At 37.7% G+C, this 20,047-nt stretch overlaps 1 protein-coding gene across 1 annotated transcript in view; it reads left to right on the forward strand.

Moving 5' to 3' along the window:
• SLC2A2 (solute carrier family 2 member 2) overlaps positions 1-20,047 on the forward strand; it is a 438,812-nt gene that overhangs the window by 315,107 nt on the left and 103,658 nt on the right. Inside the window, exon 6 of the mRNA XM_044070056.1 lies at positions 3,082-3,244. Coding sequence (XP_043925991.1) covers positions 3,082-3,244 — 163 coding nt within the window. The remainder of the gene's footprint in view (positions 1-3,081; positions 3,245-20,047) is intronic.

The following is a 20,047-nucleotide window of genomic DNA, read 5'->3' on the forward strand; positions in this document are numbered from 1 at the left end:
AGCGTGCTGGCAATGATTTATCTGGGAAACAGTGTTCAGTGTTATGCGTTTCAACTTTTTTTATAATGCTCAAGCTCGAGCAATTTCACCTTCAACAACTGCAGTGTAGCCAGTGCTTATATGATTAGCACAGTACTGAGTTATACTCAGCTTGATGTGCTGTTGAATTGCTGAGTTCAGATAGGTGTCTGAAATGATGAATGATATGCAGTTATATCTAATATATTGTAATCCATATTTGGACAGTTAGTTTTTCAGTGTGTTTTGCACAAAACTTCTTCTTTTTTTTCTTCTTTCGGCTTTTCCCAGTTAGGGGTCACCACAGTAGATAACCTGTCCACTCATGATTGGCAGTGGAGTTTTCCAGTGTCGAGTTGCCAGCCCGGTGCCCAACCTTCCACAGAAAGCACACACATACACACACTCACACCTAGGGCTAATTTAGAGTGTCCAATCCACCTACAGCATGTCTTTGGGATGTGGGAGGAAACTGGAGCACCCAGAGGAAACCCACGTGACCACAAGGAGGACATGCAGACTCCACACAGAAGGCACCCCAGCCGAGGATCGAACCGGAGAACCGCTTGCTGTGAGGCAGCAACGCTAACCACTGCACCACCCTGGCCATCCATGTTTTGCACAAAACTAAACCTTACATAACACACAAGAGGCAATTCATAGGATAATACAGCAGATGACTACAGCATATGCTGCAGAGAATTTTTAATGGTATTTATTAATGCCTCAGAAGTGCATTACATTTAGGTGTATGGCATTGAGTCGCTCACTAACCCAGCCATATTGATTACTGTAAATAAAATAATTCAAGTAACAATTTACAAGTAAGGCCAGTGTAAACAGTTGTAAATCACTGTATATTCAGCAAGCTTCTGTTTTCATCTAATTAATCAAATTAATTAAAATGAAAAATAAAAACTTTCAAATTCTGGAAGTGTCACAGTTTTATATATAAAATGTAAAAGTAAGCACTTTGATTTGAAGACTTTATCACACTAACAAATTGCATGAGATATTTTAGAGAATTTGAAAAACTATTCATATTTAAACTTCTTTTTTAAGCACCTTTGCATTCAGACACTTAAAATTTAAATGATTATTCAAACCAGGGAAGACCAAGGTGCTCATAATAACCTGCCAGGTATACTCTTTAAGACCTAATGAATTCTTCCAGTTCTCCTTCTCACAAATCATGTTAAATGAAATCACATACAGCAAAAACCTTTTAAATGTATTACAAACGAGACTGTGTATAGTACATTCATTATATTACCTTTAGAAATATTATGATGTTCATCAATCCTTGAACTTTAATTTTCTTGTAGTGCGCCTCACATATAATGCATCATGAATGGTGCACCCCGCTACACATATGCAGGTAAAATACCAAGGAGATCCATAGCTTTTCTTTGTAATATAACAATATAAAGATGGAAGAACTCTTGGAAATAAAATTACAAACTGTACATTCTTCTAATTCTGCTTTGCTTACTTTTTGTTTTCAATCATGGCTTTCAAATTCTGTCCCCTTCTGTTGGCAAATGCCCATCTTTCTCCAAATACTTGTTTAAAGCTGTCATAGGCTGTGAGGATTTTCTATTTGCTATTAATCATTCTCTAGTATTGCAGGAATCCAAACTGTAGGTTAAAGTAAAATACAAGTTTCTGTCATTGATCCCCGATTTTATTAGATAGTCAGCTTCTCTTTCACTCAATGATTTATATTTTATTTTCATTCTGTAACCAGTTCTTCTACAATATTTGTTATAAAATCTTCTGGATATCTTTTCTTCTGAAAATTTATAAATAAAAAGTCCATTTTGTTATTAAAATCTAACTCCAAAGTGATGAGTCTACTCACACGGTCTCTGCTTTTGAGTTCTAAAAACATTTGCCTTAGAGCACCTAAGATGCACACTATATGTGTACTATAGTCGGAGAGATCAGAACCTTAGCAAGGTCATTTGGCCCCATGTGTAGGCCCCAAAACATGCACTCTCTCTGTCTAAAGTTGAAGTGCATTGGTCTTGCTTGGCTGCTTACCTTTCCACCATGTCATGTGGTGTATGAAGTTCTAATCAACATATTCTCCACATGGTGAAAGTTTTCAGCCACAGGCTTCATGAAGCAGCCACTTAGGACAGAAAGCAATTAGTCTCTAGTGACACCAATCTAGGGAAACCATGAAGTGTGTCCATAGACTGTAAAGTCTGCACCACCATACATGTCAAAAATGTATTCATTAAAGTCTATGAACAGATTTCACAGTATCTCTATGGTGATGTCACAGAGAGATGTACTTACATTTATTTGTATAATGGTTTAATGAAAAATTTATGAAGATTTTCCTTAAAGAAAACCCCCAAATAAATGAGGAGTGTAGCACTGTAGCACTTAATGCAGTAGATGTCACAGTGCACCCCAAACATGAACAAGGCACTTTAAGAAGCAAAAAAAAAACAGTCTTTGCAAAGTTGAAGACCAAACCAAAAGCTCATCAACTCTCAGAAATTAGCACAAGCAGCACTGGTACAATTACATTACCACACACACACACACACACACACACACACACACACACACACACACACACACACACACACACACACACACACACACACACACACTGAGCGCTTCACCAGTACATCTATGACAGCAAATGCAGTATCAGCATTCATTTATAAAGTTGTGATGTCCTTGTGGCTTCATAAGTCAATGCCAATCATGTACTATCTTACCATCAGCACCTGCCAATCATGCTCCTCAACAGCCTGTACCCAGGAAAGACACTGCTTATGCATCTGGCGAGAGATAACAGTTAACATCAACTACCTTTTGTCCTAAATCCTAGAAATCAGTATATTACATTTGAGTGAATTATTTATTTTTTTTTATTTTACTGGTACTTTTTCACTGTCATCCAAACAGATTCTTACACTTTAATTTAAATGTTTGTAACCAAGGCCAGTGTAAACATTACCAGATCATTGTATATTCAAAAGGTTTTAAAGTTTTCATGTAAAGGAAAGCAAATTAATCTAAAATATTAATGTTTCGTTTCAGATCATTGGTTTGAAATTTCTTCTTGGCACTGAAACTCTATGGCCACTTCTGCTTGCCTTGTCAGGAGTACCATCTATTCTTCAGATAATTCTCCTTTTTTTCTGTCCAGAAAGTCCAAGGTATTTGTACATCAAATGTGGAAAGAAAGAAGCAGCTATAAGAAGTAAGATTGTACATATTGTATTTGCTAATTGTGCAAATGGAAGACAGTAATTAATATATATATATATATATATATATATATATATATATATATATATATATATATATATATTTATATATATATATATGTGTGTGTGTGTGTGTGTGTAAAGCATTTCTTGGAATGTATTTTAAGTATGCCATAAAAAAGGTTTATATGCTTTATTATATTATTTTACTATTGCATTTTGTTGCATTTGGAAAAGCAACATGACTTAAAAAATGTATAAGTTGTATTGTGTAGAAGCAACAGAACATAAAAAACGTATATGCTATATTGAGTCTAGTGTACATTGATTTAGCTGTACATTACAGAATGGATTAGATATCACTCATAAAATAAAATCTTCTGTCAGTCAGGTAAAATAAATATTGTATGTGATGTTTCATGCATGTAGAAATCAATCTTTAAACTAATATGCCACAAGCTGAATGCTGTGTGACCTTATAAAGAAGGTGGAAGCCTTTCTTGTAATTAATAACACACATAATGCATAACCAAAGTTGACTTATATTAACAAAGTAAATATATACATAAAATTACAGTATTTCAAAGGCAAAGTCCAAAGTATTAGAACTTAAGAAAGGAGTTTTTTTTATGCAACTAATACATGAAGCATGTCTTAATGTACTGTGACAGCAAAAGTGAATTAGCTTTGTTCATCTAAAATCCCAGTTAAAAGAAATCTAAAACTTAAACATAATTACAGGATCCTTAACAGTATCTCTGTATTCTATGTGTATCATGTAGCTTTGATCCTGTCATTGGAGGTCGTTTCCATGGAACCAAGAGAATGGCCATGAAAATTCAGTAAAAAAATAAACAAAAGTTGCTGATAACCATGGAAAAACAGCACAATGTATGATGTTCACAGTGAATTCTTTGTTATGAAGTGTAGAGCTGCTGTGTGTTGCCACTATAAATAATTCAAAAATAAAATCCTACTCCACTACAAAGTAGTATGCCTCAGTGGAAGACTCCTTGTATCACAGCTGCTCTAGTGAACAGTGAGTGCCAACACTAAAGTGTTGAGCTGTCTCTGGCATAGCTCACCACTGCAGGTATGATTCAGAAGCATGCCTCTATAAGCTTGTCACTTGCATGCCTGTGGGTCAGTATGGTGTTAGACTCTTGTGCAGTATGGTGAAACTGGAGCAGTACATATAGGTTCATAGGTGTTTACTAGGCTAATGACCACAAGGGCCTTTTTAAGCCTAGCCATGCATCCCAAACCTCTGACAAGTTCAGATACACCTGATAAGGGTAAGCATGGGCCTGGGAGATGAACCATTTACAGGTTATCTCTGTCCCTTAGAGGCATAGGTGCCAGACCAGGGATGAATTTCCGGTTTGCCATCCAATTGTCCAAGTTGCACTTGAATTGGTTTAGGGAAGAACTCTGCTTCACATGGTTGGGGAGCCTGTTCCATAGACAGAGTAGTCTCTGGGATATATACCTATCTCTCCAATCTATTTATATCACAGGCAAGGTTTAAGTCTTTAGAATGGGTAATTGTAGTGCTTTTTGCTTTGAGGATATGCAGGAGGTCCATCAGAGTGGGGTCTGACAATACCCTGTATGCCAGGCATAGAGCTCCCCTCAAACGCCAGTAGGACAAAGAATACAGGGATAGGGCCTTCAGGCAGTCTGCATAGGACATATTACTTACGTCCTGTATTCTTTTAGTGAGGAACCTCTGTGGACATACCAATTGTTGGATGTGCCTGGTTAGGTACATACCAAAGGGGGCATTGTACTCAATGATAGGTCTGATGAATGCTGAATACAGTGGAACAATGACTTCCTTGGACTTAGATGCCATACCTTTGTTTATAAGTTGTGCAGCATAGAAGTATCTCCTCACTACTGTACACATGTGATGGTCAAATGCTAGATTACTATCTCTGTGTGTCCCTAAGTCCCTGACTACTGGGTCAATTCTAAGGGCTGTGTTGTCAATATGGTAGTTACCAGGGATAGATGACTTTCTAAAGGATACTATTATGCATTTCTTGGCATTTAGTTTTAGTCCATAGCTCTTATACCAGTTGTTTGTCTGTGTCATCCCCTCCTGGAGAATATTTGTGTCAGTGTGATATACAATGACAGCTCCTAATTTGCAATCATCTGCAGATTTAGACAACAAGAGACCACTGACATTGGCCTTGACTTCTGAGACGTAAATGCCAAAAAGGAGCAGTCCAAGGACTGATCCCTGAGGGACTCCACTTGTGACTGGCCTCTTTGTAGAGGTGGACTGCCCAATTCTAACTTCCTGGGTCCTGTCTGCATGAGCCAGTTGGCTATCAACTGGGTGACATACAGGTTTCTACCTAACCTCTTGAGTTTGTCAACAATGTCTTAGTGGGGTATTGTGTCAAATGCCTTGGCAGGTCAAGGTAGGCAGTGTGAATGATTTTGCCCTCATCCATTGATTTGGTCACCTTCTCAAAGAAGTCCACCAGGTTGAGTAGGCATGATCTGCCCTTGACGAAACTAAAGTGGGTTGGGTCCAGTTCGTGGATGTTTACTATATCTCTGTTGATCATCTCCATGATAATTCTTTCCAAGGCTTTACATGTAAGACTAGTGAGTCTTATGGGCCTGTAGTTTCCAGGGTCTATAGATGGCCCACCTTTGTGCTGAGGGATGACTGTTGTCTTTCTCCATTCATGAGGCATGAGGCCTGTTTGGAGGTTACAGTTAAACAGTAATTCCAGAGGCCCTGATAGGTCATGTTTCATGCTATTTAGAAGGCATTCTAGGACATTGTCTGGGCCCATTGATGCAGTGTTCTTGGTCTTAGAGAGGGCATTAAGGACCTGTTCCTTAGTGATAGTAGGGGGAGTTATATTTGATGATATTTCCTGAGGGAAGTTTTAGAGGGAGAGAGGGGTAAAGTTGAAGCTAAATTTATCAGCCAGGGAGTTTGTTATATGTTCTGGCTCAGTATAGGTGGTTCAATTTACAATGAGCTCTGCACACAATTGTGTATTGCCTTTGAGGTTGCAGACATAGTCAAAGAATGCTTTGTGGTTATATGTGGCCTGGGATGCCAAGCATACATCAAATTTGGCTCTGGTAGACATTATTTGTCCTCTGAGTTGTTTGTTTAGTTTGATGAGAGTGTTTTTATCATGCTGGATGCTGCACCTCCTAATTCATGCCATGGTTTTCTTCCTCCTGTTGTACAGTTGATTGATTTTGTGATTCCACCAGGGTGGCTTGTTTTTTGAGTTAGTTTTGTACTTCTTTGCAGTGGGTACAGCTGCCCCTATGCACCTATTAACATGCTTGCACAGGGTTTCTGTGAACAGTTCTGCATAGGCAGAAGTTTTCTCAGGGTTTATGGGGCTTGAAATTTTGCCAGGTTCTTAGGAGGTGAGCCTTAGAATAGTTCCTGAATATTCCAGTTTTAGCTTGGCGTGCAAGTTTTATTTTTACTTCAAAGGAGACTATTTTGTGGTCTGACCTTACCAGGGAAGGCAATACAGTAGGGGGTGTGCAGCTGTCTCCCATATTAGTGAGAACCAGATCCAGTATGGTTGCACCCATGGCTGGTATATTGACAATCTGGTCCAGGGAATTTGTGTTTACAAAATCCAGGAATCTCTGTGCATGTATGTATGATGTCATGTAGGATTCCCAGTTAATAATGGCAATTAAATTCACCCATTAATATGGTATTGGGTTGGATGGTTAGTGTTTCTAATAAGTTTAAATACGTGGTATGGGTTTCCTGGGTCATAGAAGGGGACATATAGCTTGCAAGGTAGTGGTATTGGATTGTACCTATGGTGATTTGAACATCTAGCGGTTTAAGTGCATTGTCCCATTTGACCAGCCTTGAAGTATATTTATTTTTGATGTAAATAGAGACACCCTCCCCCCCCTTTAGTCCCTGCCTTTGAAGTTGCTGGCCTAAATGTGTGAAAGGCATTATAACCTTGCACTGTTGGTGCGTTCTCTGTGACCTTAAACTATGTCTCAGTGACCACACAGACATCAGCATTCAATAAGGTAAAAAGAGCTTCTAGGAAATAGAGATTTTTGTTTAGACTCCTGGCATTGTGCTTTAATACCTTTAGATTTTCTTGGTTTTGATTTGCTATGTCAGAAGTGCTTTCAGTTTGGCATTGCCTAAAAAAAGGCACTATGAGGAAGACAATGTTTTAGCTAATATTCAAAAGCCTAGAGGGGAGAGGTGCAGACCATCCCTGGCAAAGCAGCATGGTCTGTTTAACATCTCCTTCCATGCTGACAAATATTGCACCCCCTTAGAATGACACCAGAGACTAAGCCAATTATTAAAGTCAATTATCTTTTGTTCGTATTGTGGCATCATCCTTGGAGAAGGTAAAATGCTGCTGAGTGCTAGGCTCATACCAGCCTGAGACACATATTCTTAGAGCTCCATGATGTTTCTCTTCATATAGTCTAGGGAAGTATTCTCAGGCCATTTACTCCCACATGGACTATGACTGGGACATATTGGTAATTGTGGTCCAATGACCTGAGTGCATACGTAATGTGATGGATCCTAGCCCCTAATAAGCAACTGACTGTAACTTTATCCTTACTCAGCCTGGTGAGAGGGACATCAGTGTGTCTCACGTGGAGCCTCCAATGACTAGAATGTTGGATTGTGTGGTGACAACTTATGGGCTAAGAGGTAGAGCTACATCTCATGGTGCCTCTATGTGTTGATGTGGGTGTTGTTTTGAAAGAGTGCATTTGGGGCTGCTGAGGGTATTTGTTATGTGTACTTCGTCTAGGAGGTCTTTGTGGTTTAGAAAGATTACATGAACAGTAAGTGCCTCAGCATATGTGGGTCTGTATGTCTGCTTTGAATTGTGTTTTGAATTGTGCATGATGGGTGCAGCATGTGTACTACTGACAACCTTACTGACATTAGGAGTACTTTTATGTGAGAGCTTTACTTTCAGTGACATTGTGCAAATACATCTCTCACATACCATATCAGTTTGTTTGAGAATTAACTGTTTGTCAGTAAACATGAGTCAATTTCTACATTGCCTCAGGATGCCCATATCCACCAAGTTGGTACCGGAGACAGTAGGAAAGTTCATATTCATGGCAACAGACCCTTTTTTATTGATTAGACAGTTGGAGTCAGAATATCAACCACTGTCAGGAGTATCCATTTTGGAACTATGTGGACAGTGCTTGTCACTGCAAACTAGATGTCCTGTATGCAACTAGGTACTGAAGAAATTTCAATTGTGCTTTTACAGGAAAATTGTCACTCATGTTTTCTGGATCTGTACAGATCACTGCCAAACACTTGAGGGGAAACTAATACGTAGACCCTGAAAATTTAAGGATGAAGTATTTAGGCAGAAATTCTGAAGTTAGAAACAAATCAAGCAGTACTTACTGAAAACAAAGAATTAGTTTGTCAAGAATGATGAAAAGAGGGGAGTCGCATGAATGGCTACTGCCTGGCTACTACTAGTGCTGGTCTCAGCACAGCTTCACTCTGTTGGGATACAATGCTCCTTTGCTTCTTCTCTCACCAGAAGCAAAATGTTAGCACCAATCCCAAGAAGAGAAGCAGGCAACAGCCTGTTTGGTGACCCTCAGTCTTGTCTCAGATGATGCAAGGGTTTGTAGACTTGTAGCCTTTTTCTGGTAGATGCCTCAAATAACAGCCAGACCAGTCAGGTACGTTAAGCACAGACACTCGCTCTCCAACCAGAAACAGTCAGGAATCAATGCACTCTGCTCCTTTTCTCACCAGGATCAGAATATAAGTGCATATTCCAAGCTGTCACCTGTAAAGCAGTTATTAATCTTTCTGGTGATCAGCAGTCTCCAGGAAGTAATGTCCCGGTACTTCTCTCACCAAGACAAAACAGAAGCACTAATTCCAAGATGACTACTGAGAGGCAGAATGTGGGCTCTCCAATAACTGGTGGTCTTGCAACAAATAGTTAAAGTTAAGATTAAAAAAATGGTTTATCCTAGATGCTGCAGTGTGCACTAAGCAGTTAGATATGAAAGTGGGTAACTTAAGTTTTAGCTGTCTAAAAAGTTAAGTTTTAGTGGAGAGCCACTATTTTTAAAAGATCAAGATAGATTGAAAGGGGGTGGGCACTTTTGTATTCTGGTACTATGGAATACAGTAGGATGGCCAATAAATTTAAATAGTTGAAGGGGGGTGATTTCACAAAATGATAATCTTGTGCTTATTCACACTAGGCAGTGAAAGAAGCAAGGGAAGGAGATATGTGGTCAAATTAACATAAGGGGCAGGCAACTAGAAAGACAGTGGAGTTTAAGAACACAACAGTAACAGGATGGGAGGGTGAAAAACATTCTGTCTGACTCACAAGAGACAGACCTGTGGTATCTTTTCAAGTTTTAATTTATAGTTAAAAGCAGAATAAGTAAAACACAGTGTAAGGAAAACAAATCACAGTATACAAAATAGAAAAAGTCAATAAAGTAATACAAAATACAAGAAATAAAAAGCAAACTAACCTTTCCCTCAAAACAAGCTGGGGCAGAGTCTGGGTGAGCCCTTCCAGTAAAGCTCTGAAATGTTTTATTTTACCCCTTAAATAGAAGGTTTAGTTCCTAGCTCTAACCCCTCAGTTCACAGATGATTAACATTAACTGACCTGTCCTAACTTATGTGTGACTCCTTAACTGACCTGTTCTAATTTCCATCTGACTCACAAGAGACAGAGCTGTGGTCTCTTTTCAAGGTTTAATATGTGGTTAAAAGCAGAATACAAGTAAAACACAATGTAAAGAAAACAAAGCACAATATATAATATACAAAATGGAAAAAGGTAATAAAGTAATACAAAATACAAGAAATAAAAAGCAAACTATTCTCATTTCAGTATGGTAGAGTGGCAGAGGAGGACAGATGTTAGAGAACTGCCTGAAATAGGGTGCTGTCTGCCCCACACTACAAAGGGATTGCCATGCTCTGCTACAAAATGGCTACTCTCCCACTGAGAGCATGTCACTGTACTGTATTCCAGAAAAGTGTGGTGTGCAGATGGCCACATCATGCAGTCCTTCTCTTTTGTGATCTGGGAGTACAGAGACCACAGCATAATGGAATTTGAAGAGAAATACAGGCAAAGGCACCCAGATATGGAAAGTTTTACAATACAAAAAAAATAAGTTCAAAACAAGGAATGCAGATCAGGAGATTAGTAAAGCAGAAGCCAAACAAATAAATAGAAGCTGAAGTTATGGAATACATGTAACGTGATGGATTTAGGTTATGTTACAGCAGGGTACAGCAATCAGTCCCAAAAGTAAGCAGAAAAAGGTGGAGCGGGAGACATCAGAAGAAGAAATATGAACATGGGAAAGAAAAAGAAATCTAATATGGTGCACTATTTATGCAAAGGAGAAAGTAAAATTAGTCAATACAAAAAAGCAGCATCAAAGATATTTGAAGAAAAATACAGGAAAATGCATCTGAGTAGGAAACATTTTACAATGCAAAAAAATGAAGGGGGAAGCAGAAAAGAGGATTAGTAATGAAGAAGTCGAAGAAATAGAAACTGAAGTTATGGATTACCTGAGAAGTAAATGATTTAGTGTAGAAAGTCCAACACTGGTAACATCACAGCATGATGGAAGAGTGAGTCCCCAAATTAAGGAGAAGCAGGTAGAATGGGAACCATCTGATCAGTTGCTACATGAAGATACCCTGGAACCTTCAGTAGGAAATCAATATAAAAATTCAGTTGGAGTTGCACAGCAAGGGAAGGAACAGGAAACCCTGATGTAGTCAATGTTGTAGAGTGATAGGTCAGTGAGATCCCATACGAAAGAGCAACAAATGATGCAGGATGCAGCTGAAGGGAATATGTCACAGGACGATATTCTGGAACTTCCTGTAGAATGGCTGCAGGAAATGGAGAATAAAGAATGTGGTGTCAGTTTAGAAGAAAAAGATAAAAGGGAAGAGTTGCTTGACTTTTATAGAGATGGATAAACATACTGTATTAAGATAAATTTCTGTAAATAAGACCCACAATGTTAGGAGTCTAATAAAACAAATGAACACAGTAATCAGCTTCTAAAAGAAATTCATGTAATATAATAGAATTGAATAGGATATATTACTGTGTGGCTAAATTAATAACAGATAAAGTCTTACTACAGAAACAAGGCAGTAAGGGAAAGGAAGGGAAGAAATCAAATGCCATCATGGAAGTATTGAACAGAAAAAAAATATAAAGCATTTAAGACAAGAAGTGTCACTGTTAGAAGAATATAAAAGAGGGAACAGATCAACAAAAATACTTATAAAGTTAGATGTGTTAAAAGCAATGTGCAGGATCTCTCATACACTATTGTAAATAATAAACTAAAGATATCAGCACAGGCAGAAAAACTTGGAAGATGTGCAGATAAATATAAAGGAAAAGTACAAAATAAGCACTTTACTAATGATCCAAAAAGTTTCATAGAGAATTGGGAAACACAGAAAAAGGAATAGAACCACCACCAAAAAGAAGAAATAGACACATTTTGGAGAAATTCTGTGGAACAAAACAAAATGCTGAATGGATAGAAGAAGTAAAAGAAAGTAAGAAGTTCAAATGTACAGGATATGAAATGGGTGAAGTAATGGCCAGATAAATTTAAATAAAATTAAGAAAAGCTCTTAAATGGGAAATCCCAGGCCCAGATGCAGTACCTAACTTCTGGCTAAAAGTATTAACATTGTTACACGAACATTTAGCCCTGAATAAGAACTATATATATGCGCACTCTGAGCAGACCCCAACCTGGTTAACAACAGGAAAAATTATACTCATCCTTAAGAGTGAAAGTTTATGGTATCCTAAAAACTATAAACCAATAATTTGCCTTCTGACGATATATAAAATTTATATTGGAATTGATGCCGACAGAGTTTTTAGTGATTTAGAAGAAAACTCAATTTTGGCAATAGAACAAAGGGGCAATAAAAGAGTCATATGGAACAAATGATCATTTGTTGTTAAATAACATCATAATGGAGAATTGTAAAAAGGGGAAGAATCTAAGTATGGCATAGATAGATTACAAAAAAGCATTTGACAGCATCCTACATTCGTAGACAAAGGAGTGCTTACAGATGTATAAGATACAACCAACATTAATCAATTACATTACAGTGACCATGGAACAGTGGCAAACCACTTTGCAGTTAAGCCATGATAAAGGACAATTTATTATCCCAGACATAAAAATTCAGAGGGGGGTATTCCAGGGTGACTGTTTGTCACTGCTGCTCTTTAGTCTTGCCCTTAACCCCTTAAGCTATCTACTTAACAGATTCAGTCATGGCTACAATTTGGTTCCCAGAAAACAACAAAGTATAAACAGTTCTCATCTTCTTTTTGTGGATGATTTAAAACTGTAAAGTTTATCAGATGAGGAGCTGAAGGCACAAATGCAAGTGATCAAAACTTTCTCAGATGATTTAAGAATGTCATTTGGTCTTGATAAATGTGCAAAAGCAGCCTTTAAAGCAGGAAAGCTGCAACATCAAGAAAATAACTGTCTGGGACAGGAATGTGATATAAAGGAACTTGAAAAAGAGAAAGTATATAAATATTTGAGAATTAATGAAGGATCAACAATAAAACATGAGCAAATGCAAACAAAACTTGGTAAGGAATATTTAACAGGCTAAAATTAATATTGAAAACAGCCCTGAACAAAGTCCAAGCTATAAACCAATTTGTTCTTAGTGTTCTAACTTGATGATGGACTTGGCCTAAAAGGTATTGGATCAGTTGGAAAAAGAAAAATGCTTCACACTTATGAAATGATTATAAAAATCAAATGATTATAAAAATCAGTGCATATCAGGATTATATACTCCCCATTCTGATGGAGGTATAGACCTCGTTGAAATTGATTACATGTATAGATCTGCTTGTAGGACTGCATGCATATCTGCTGATCTCACTAAATCCAAACACAGTGAAAGTTTTAAAACATAAGGAAAACAACTCTAAGATAGTTTCCCTGCTTAGCTTAGCTTAGCAGAAACATATTGGTGTCAAGCAGGAATGGAAATCAAACCAGAAGTAGACAAAAATCAGGCAGCAACTGAATGTGCCAAAAACAAAAGAAAAAAATATAAGGTAAAGGATCCGATGAGAAATAAAGAAATGTGGAAAAGGCATAAATATAGTTGCAAGTACAGAAAACTCCTGGAACAACTTCATGTCGATCAGGATCTGACACAGGAATGGTTAAGAAGAGGTGAATTTAAACCAAAAGATGAACGTTTTATATTAGCGGCTCAAGATAGTGGACTGCATACATGTTGGGTTAAAAAGTCCATTGGATATGTGGGAGAAACAGACAAATGTAGGTTTTGTAAAACAAAATTGGAAACAGTCACACACACATCTAATGGCAGAGAGTCTAATGGCAGAGGGCCTGTATACTGAAAGGCATACTAATGTGACAAGACTATTGCAATGGGGATTATGCAGACATTACAATACTGAAGTAACTAAGAAGCATTACAGAGAATAATGAAGTTTATATAATATGGGATCAGCCATTACCTACAGTTCAAAAAGTAGATGTGAGAAAACCAGACAATTTAGTCCATGAAAAGAATGCAAAAGTAGCATTGATCATTATAATTGCTGCACCCAGGGATTGCAGTGTCTTATGTAGAGAGACACAGAGTCATAAAATACCAGGATTTGCAGGCAGAAATGAGGGCAATGTGGAAGAAGGGTACCCAGACAGTTTTAGTAGCAGTAGGAGCAATGGGTCTCATAAAAAAGAATTTGTAGTCGTATTTAGATTGCTACCAATACATGTAACTCTATATGAATTGCAGGAGTCATTTCTTTGCACATTGCGGGTGCTGCGAAGAGCACCTCTGGCTAACATCAAAGACTCAAACAATGCTAATTTTATTAACTTTAATCATACTTTGACTTAAAAATGGGGTCCATTCCTGTCATGGTATTAGAAACCCAAAAGACTTTGAGAAATTAATAAGGAAAGAAACTGATGTGAAATACAATTAATGAAGGGTAACATTCTATCATCAATAGGACCGGCCTCCAATCAGACCAGATTCTAACATTAATGTGAGAATAATGGAAAATACCATTAGGTCTTAATGTTTCACATCTTACAATACTATCTAGTTGTTGGTTTTTGGTTTTTTACGAAGCCGCTGATCATGATGGTATGATGAAGGTGTGTCCTTGTTTACGTTCCTCGGCTTCCGCAGGATGCTACAACGGTTTTATTTCTATTTCATTTTTGCCTTGCATGGTGAGTTTTTATTACTTACCTTTTGTGTAGTAGGTTCTATAGATGTTTTTTTGGCTGCGGATATATTAAGCTGATTTTATTAACCGCATGTTATTAATGACACCATTTATATTTATTACATGGATATTTCATAGGCAGAGTTTGATAATACCATCATTAGATCTGATACAATAATATGACTAATCTGGTGTGTTTTTGATTCATTAGCTCTGGATTATTGCTCTGCCTATGGGGGCTCACGATGAACTCTGTTGAGCGATTCTCACTCTAGGATATATTACATATTTTATTTTATTAAAGTATATATTATAGCTTTGGATATTTCAGTTAGGCAGAGTTTGAATACCCATTTGCCCTTACTGATACAACAATATGATCATCTGGTGTTTTTGATGCATTAGCTCATTTTTATTCATCTATGGTAAGGCTCAACATGGAAACTCCTGTTGAGCCATTCTTACCCTAGGATATTACATATTTTATTTTTACAAAGTATTTTATTAATGTATTCGTGGTTTCTTTGATAAGCAAACTGAGTTTTTCAGCAGCTTTGCACTGTCAGCCTTACGCCAGAAGTTGCTTTTTACATGCCATACATTTTATGTTAACTGTTTTGTCTATGTTTAACATCTTTGAATTTGTTAATGATACCCCTTTAAACTAGCTTAGCATGAATGCTATAATTATTCAATTAGTGTTCTGATTAGCCAGTTTTGAGCGCCAAGAGCTTTTGTATAAAAGGCTGCTCAATTTCATGTTTTATTACACCTGAAGAAGCATAGTGTTACGCGAAAGCGCTTTGTGTGTTCCAGTTCTTCATTAAAGAAGTTTTCTACATTGTGGATTCCTCTGTGTGGTGTATCCAGTGGATTTGGTGTGTTCCTGTTTCTTGTTTTTTCCACTTGGAGCCTCTGTTCTCTTGCTACAGTTGTTGGACTTCTTTTTTTCTTCTTTTTTTATCTTACAATACTTCTGAAGCTTGCTCAAACAAAGCCTTCATTACTCCTCGATTAAGGTATATTAGTCAGCCATTTCTGACTGCATCTCAGAGGATCCATCAGTTTAAGTCACTACATTAGTCTAACTATTTTTATAGGGTATCATCCTTCTTAGACCACCTAGATGACCCCTTTTCCTGACTTTAGGACTCAAAACTTTATTTATTTATTGATGTTTATTAACAGGGTAGATAAACATATCCTTGGACCATTTTAAGCCATGGTATAAGTCAAAAAATAAGGTCAACTGACAATGGTGTATGTACAATGTAGACATAAAACATTGCAATGCAAAGGTAAATCACAACAGGCAACAATGTGAGTGATGTCTGTTACTTTACACATATATACAGTCTACACATGAAAAAACAAGTATAAGCAAGTCACCAGTTGTTAGTGCAACCAGATATGATAGCACAGAAAATAAACTGTTTGCATTTTGAACATTTTGCCATTAGGGGGGATTTATATTGAGATCCCTGACTGTGAGTCCCAAAATTACAAAAAATAAGTAGTGAGACAAAAGAAGCACAAAAAATTTCAAAGTTCACTGTATTCCGCTGAAAATATTTTTTACAGAGGAACAAGACCCCCCCCCCAACCCCTGCATATGTGAGGCTGCACTCCCACACCCCTGCTACACACATAAACACACACACACACACACACACACACACACACACACGCACACACGCACACACACACACACACACACACACACACACACACACACACACACACACACACACACACACACACACACACACACACACACACACACACACATGTATTTCTGAGATCACCAGGCCTCGCAGTTATAGGAATACACTAAGATACCGTAAACACAAATTTAAAATCAAAAAAATGCATAGAATCTTTTTTCATATTTTCAGGGTCACTGTTACAAGGATGGTAGTTTATTCCTAGGAATTTGAAATGGACCCCATTTAGGAGATGTATTAAAGTAGAACCAGAAGAAGAAAAATGTACAACAGGAAGAATACGATAACAGTGGATAGGAAAGCTGTATAAATGAAATAATCTTTCAAGAGCAAGACAGCTTTTTACACTGTGAAAACATAACAGGATAAACTAGCAGAAGCATAGCTAGGATGTGACAAAGGGGACAGCTGGCCCAGGCACAAGCTGTCAGAGAGTACAATTGGTTTCTGAATGCTGGTATCATGTTTGCCTTCAGGGCTTAAGCACTGTGGATTCAGCGCTCCATGTGCAGCATTCAGAATGAATGTAGCAAGCTGCTTGTGACATTTGTAGCAAGCATTTTGCTACTAGTATTCTGAAATAATTGAGCTGAGCTTTTTTTGTCATGTTTCTTTGTTACTCTCCTCAACTCAGAGCAGAGGAGAATTTTTTTTTTCTTGAGCAGTGGAGAGGAGAGTTACACTGGGTATCCCAATAGCTAGCTATGGCTCTGCCAGTTAGACGTTTGAGATAGGAAGAAATGTGAGAAAATAACATTATTCTCACTATGTTAGAATCTAGTCTATATAGATAAATATGACTTCCTTGTGTTTGTTCTTCTTGCTATTTTGATAAAATGCAAAGTATCCTTCTTTAGGAAAGACAAGTAAAAATGCAGACTATGAACAGCAACTGGAAGGCAGTAATGGGGAAAAGGTCAAGTAATAATTCCGGAATAGCAGTAAGTGAACAGAGGTAAGGTAAAGGTAAAACAAGAAACATTTTGTCCAGCCTGCCATTTTGATAGCAGAGGAACACAATAAGTGCTTTATTGTACTTGTAGTAGTATAGATAAGAAGTAGGGTGCGTACAGAACACACACCATCATGCAGAAGTTAATTCTGTCCCCTTTGGAACAATGAAATATTTTCCAAGGAAAACTGTTTTCATCATAGCTGCTGTTAACTCAATTCGGACCCTAGGTGCAGAGAGCTTTTTACAGCCTTCCATATAAACAGGTTATTCCTGAAGAAACACTTTCTTGCCTAAAGTGGTCTTAGTACTATCTTCAAGTCAATGCATTCAGTTATAACTTTTCATCCTCAAGCTTGAAAACACTGGGGAGTGTATCTTACACAATTTTGATGTACAGTCAGCCAAAGATTGCACTAATAGAAGCAAAGAGTTTGTGCAAACAGATTTGTTATTTATACCCTTCCTGCCAGTTAAAGGGGACCAACAAGTAGGAAAGTAAAGTGCATTCACATAGTTAACTAACCACCTCTCTCTCATATTTGACAGCTATGGCAAGCCCCTAAGTAAGCTAGTCAAGGCTCATTTAACCAAAGTAACTAACACCACTGCTGCTTTCTTCTAGAACATCATTCTTCCCAAATTATTTGTGATGATGCTTCTCAGAGTATGAGCCATAGCCAATCTGGATGTCAGGCTGCTTTTTCTACTGCACTGTTATAAGGCACTATGTCCATTCTTCCCACATTGATTGGTACTGGTTGATAGTATGAATACGCTGCATTAGTGAATCTTCTGATAAGCACAGCACTGCTGAGAGATGGTGCTTATGACAACCAAAGATGTTTGAGTAGAAGAACTGTTAAAACACTAGAGGCTGTCACCCTTCTTCTCTTTAATATTATCAAGAAAACAGGCTTGTGCCTTATTACTGCGTGTGTGTGTGTGTGTGTGTGTGTGTGTGTGTGTGTGTGTGTGTGTATATACACCTCTCACACTCTGTGTAGGACACCTGATCGAATGGACACACTACTCTCACCTGTTTGGTTGACACCATTTGGTTAATGTAGACAGATGGTCTACAAAAGCAAGAACAACAATCTCCATGTAGGGGAATATTCCCTTTCCCTAGTGATAATGCAGTCTTGGTGTTAGTATATATAATTGGCAGTGGGTGTGGGGGCCCTTGCCAGTTTCACCTTTTTGTGCTTGAATTAAGCTATCCCATTTGGTTGTAGAGTGGCCTTACCAATCCCATGGTCGATAATTATATATTACCCCTAATGAGAATAACTGGTATCATACCATAGATCATTTCAGGGGACTCATGCATGGGATAAAGCATTTATGTGCTGCCTGTGTCCATCAGTAGTACAGAGGGCAGTCCTGAGGTAAATTTTTGGTTTCCCATCCATAGATCCAAGTTGTGTTTGAATATGGACAGGGATGAGCTTTGTTTTACATGTATGGGGAGTCTTTTTGTTAATTTCATCATGAATTACTACCTCTTTGTATTAATTTGTGTACTACACCTCGACAGCTGCACATGTTTTCCTCTTTAAAATTATTAAGGTGTTGTAGCCCATGTGCTGCCTCTATATTCTGTTAGGTACACTTCATTCAGTTTCAGAAGTTGAAGTAATTTTAACATCCAAAAAGGATGTGGATTGCTCTTAATAACATATTCAAAAAATTTGTACTCACCTTATTGTAAAAGTACTTTATTGCCATTCAGACAGCAGAATAACCTTATTGATTTGTGATGGAAATCATGCTTGTTGTCATATACAGTAGAGCGATTGGGCGTTCTCATTGTTTGGAGATAGCTCCATTTATGTATAACTGTCTCAAAAATATTTATATGTACAGTTGAGAGGTATGGGGCCCAACGAATGTCAAGTTGGGGGCCCCCTAGGCACTTCCAGTCTAAGTATCACCCTGTCACTGACACCCCTTCTAAGCAACCTTTTAATTCATGCTGCAAACTTTTAGGAGTAGTATGTACAGACCGTCTATAGCTACAATGCCCTAACATTGCAACAGGTCTATGTACTACACTATATTGGCCCATCTCACAATGGGACATTCACAGTTACTGACATTTAGTTGCAACAGTGATACATTACAACAACTCTATGTACAGGTCTGAACTTGATGAAATAGTGCCCTAGGCACAGCCTACTGTTTCAGCCCCCCCCCCCCCACACACACACACACCCTCAAGTCTTCCCCTCTATTTTTTTCTCATATTTGGCTCCCCATACCATACACATTACTTTTTCATCCTTTTCTCACATTTTGCCTTACTCATCAGCTTTTAGAAGAAGCCATACTTTTCTATATGTTCTGAAGTGCATTTTAAAGTTTTTTTTCTTTTTACACACTATTTTCATCCAATGATGGTTTGAACAGAAATTATGATTAAGGAAAGAAATTCTGTGTTGCTGTTCAGCTTTTATTTTCCTTGCATCCTTTAAAAATACCTTTCCTGACCAAGGCAACACAGTAATAGCCACTTAGGAAATAACTAAATTAAGCCAGTACCCTAGAAGCCATAGGTGTTGTAGTTGTTCTGGGATATATTTTAGGGCATTTCCCAACCTTTTAATCCAGTGGTGACACAAACAAAAATCATGAGTAAGAAAATCATTTTAGTCTTATTTTTTTCTTTCAAGGAAGACAGAAGTTGTGTGCCCAAGGCTTAATGCTCGAAGATGACAAAAATATTAGTTTTACAATATAGTAACAAGCCTATAGTTGTGAGGATACACAGGTCCTATATGGGAATACTGC

The sequence above is a fragment of the Protopterus annectens genome, chromosome 4.part1 (assembly GCF_019279795.1).
Source record: "Protopterus annectens isolate FY-2018-M chromosome 4.part1, PAN1.0, whole genome shotgun sequence".
NCBI classification, from domain to species: Eukaryota; Metazoa; Chordata; order Ceratodontiformes; family Protopteridae; genus Protopterus; species Protopterus annectens.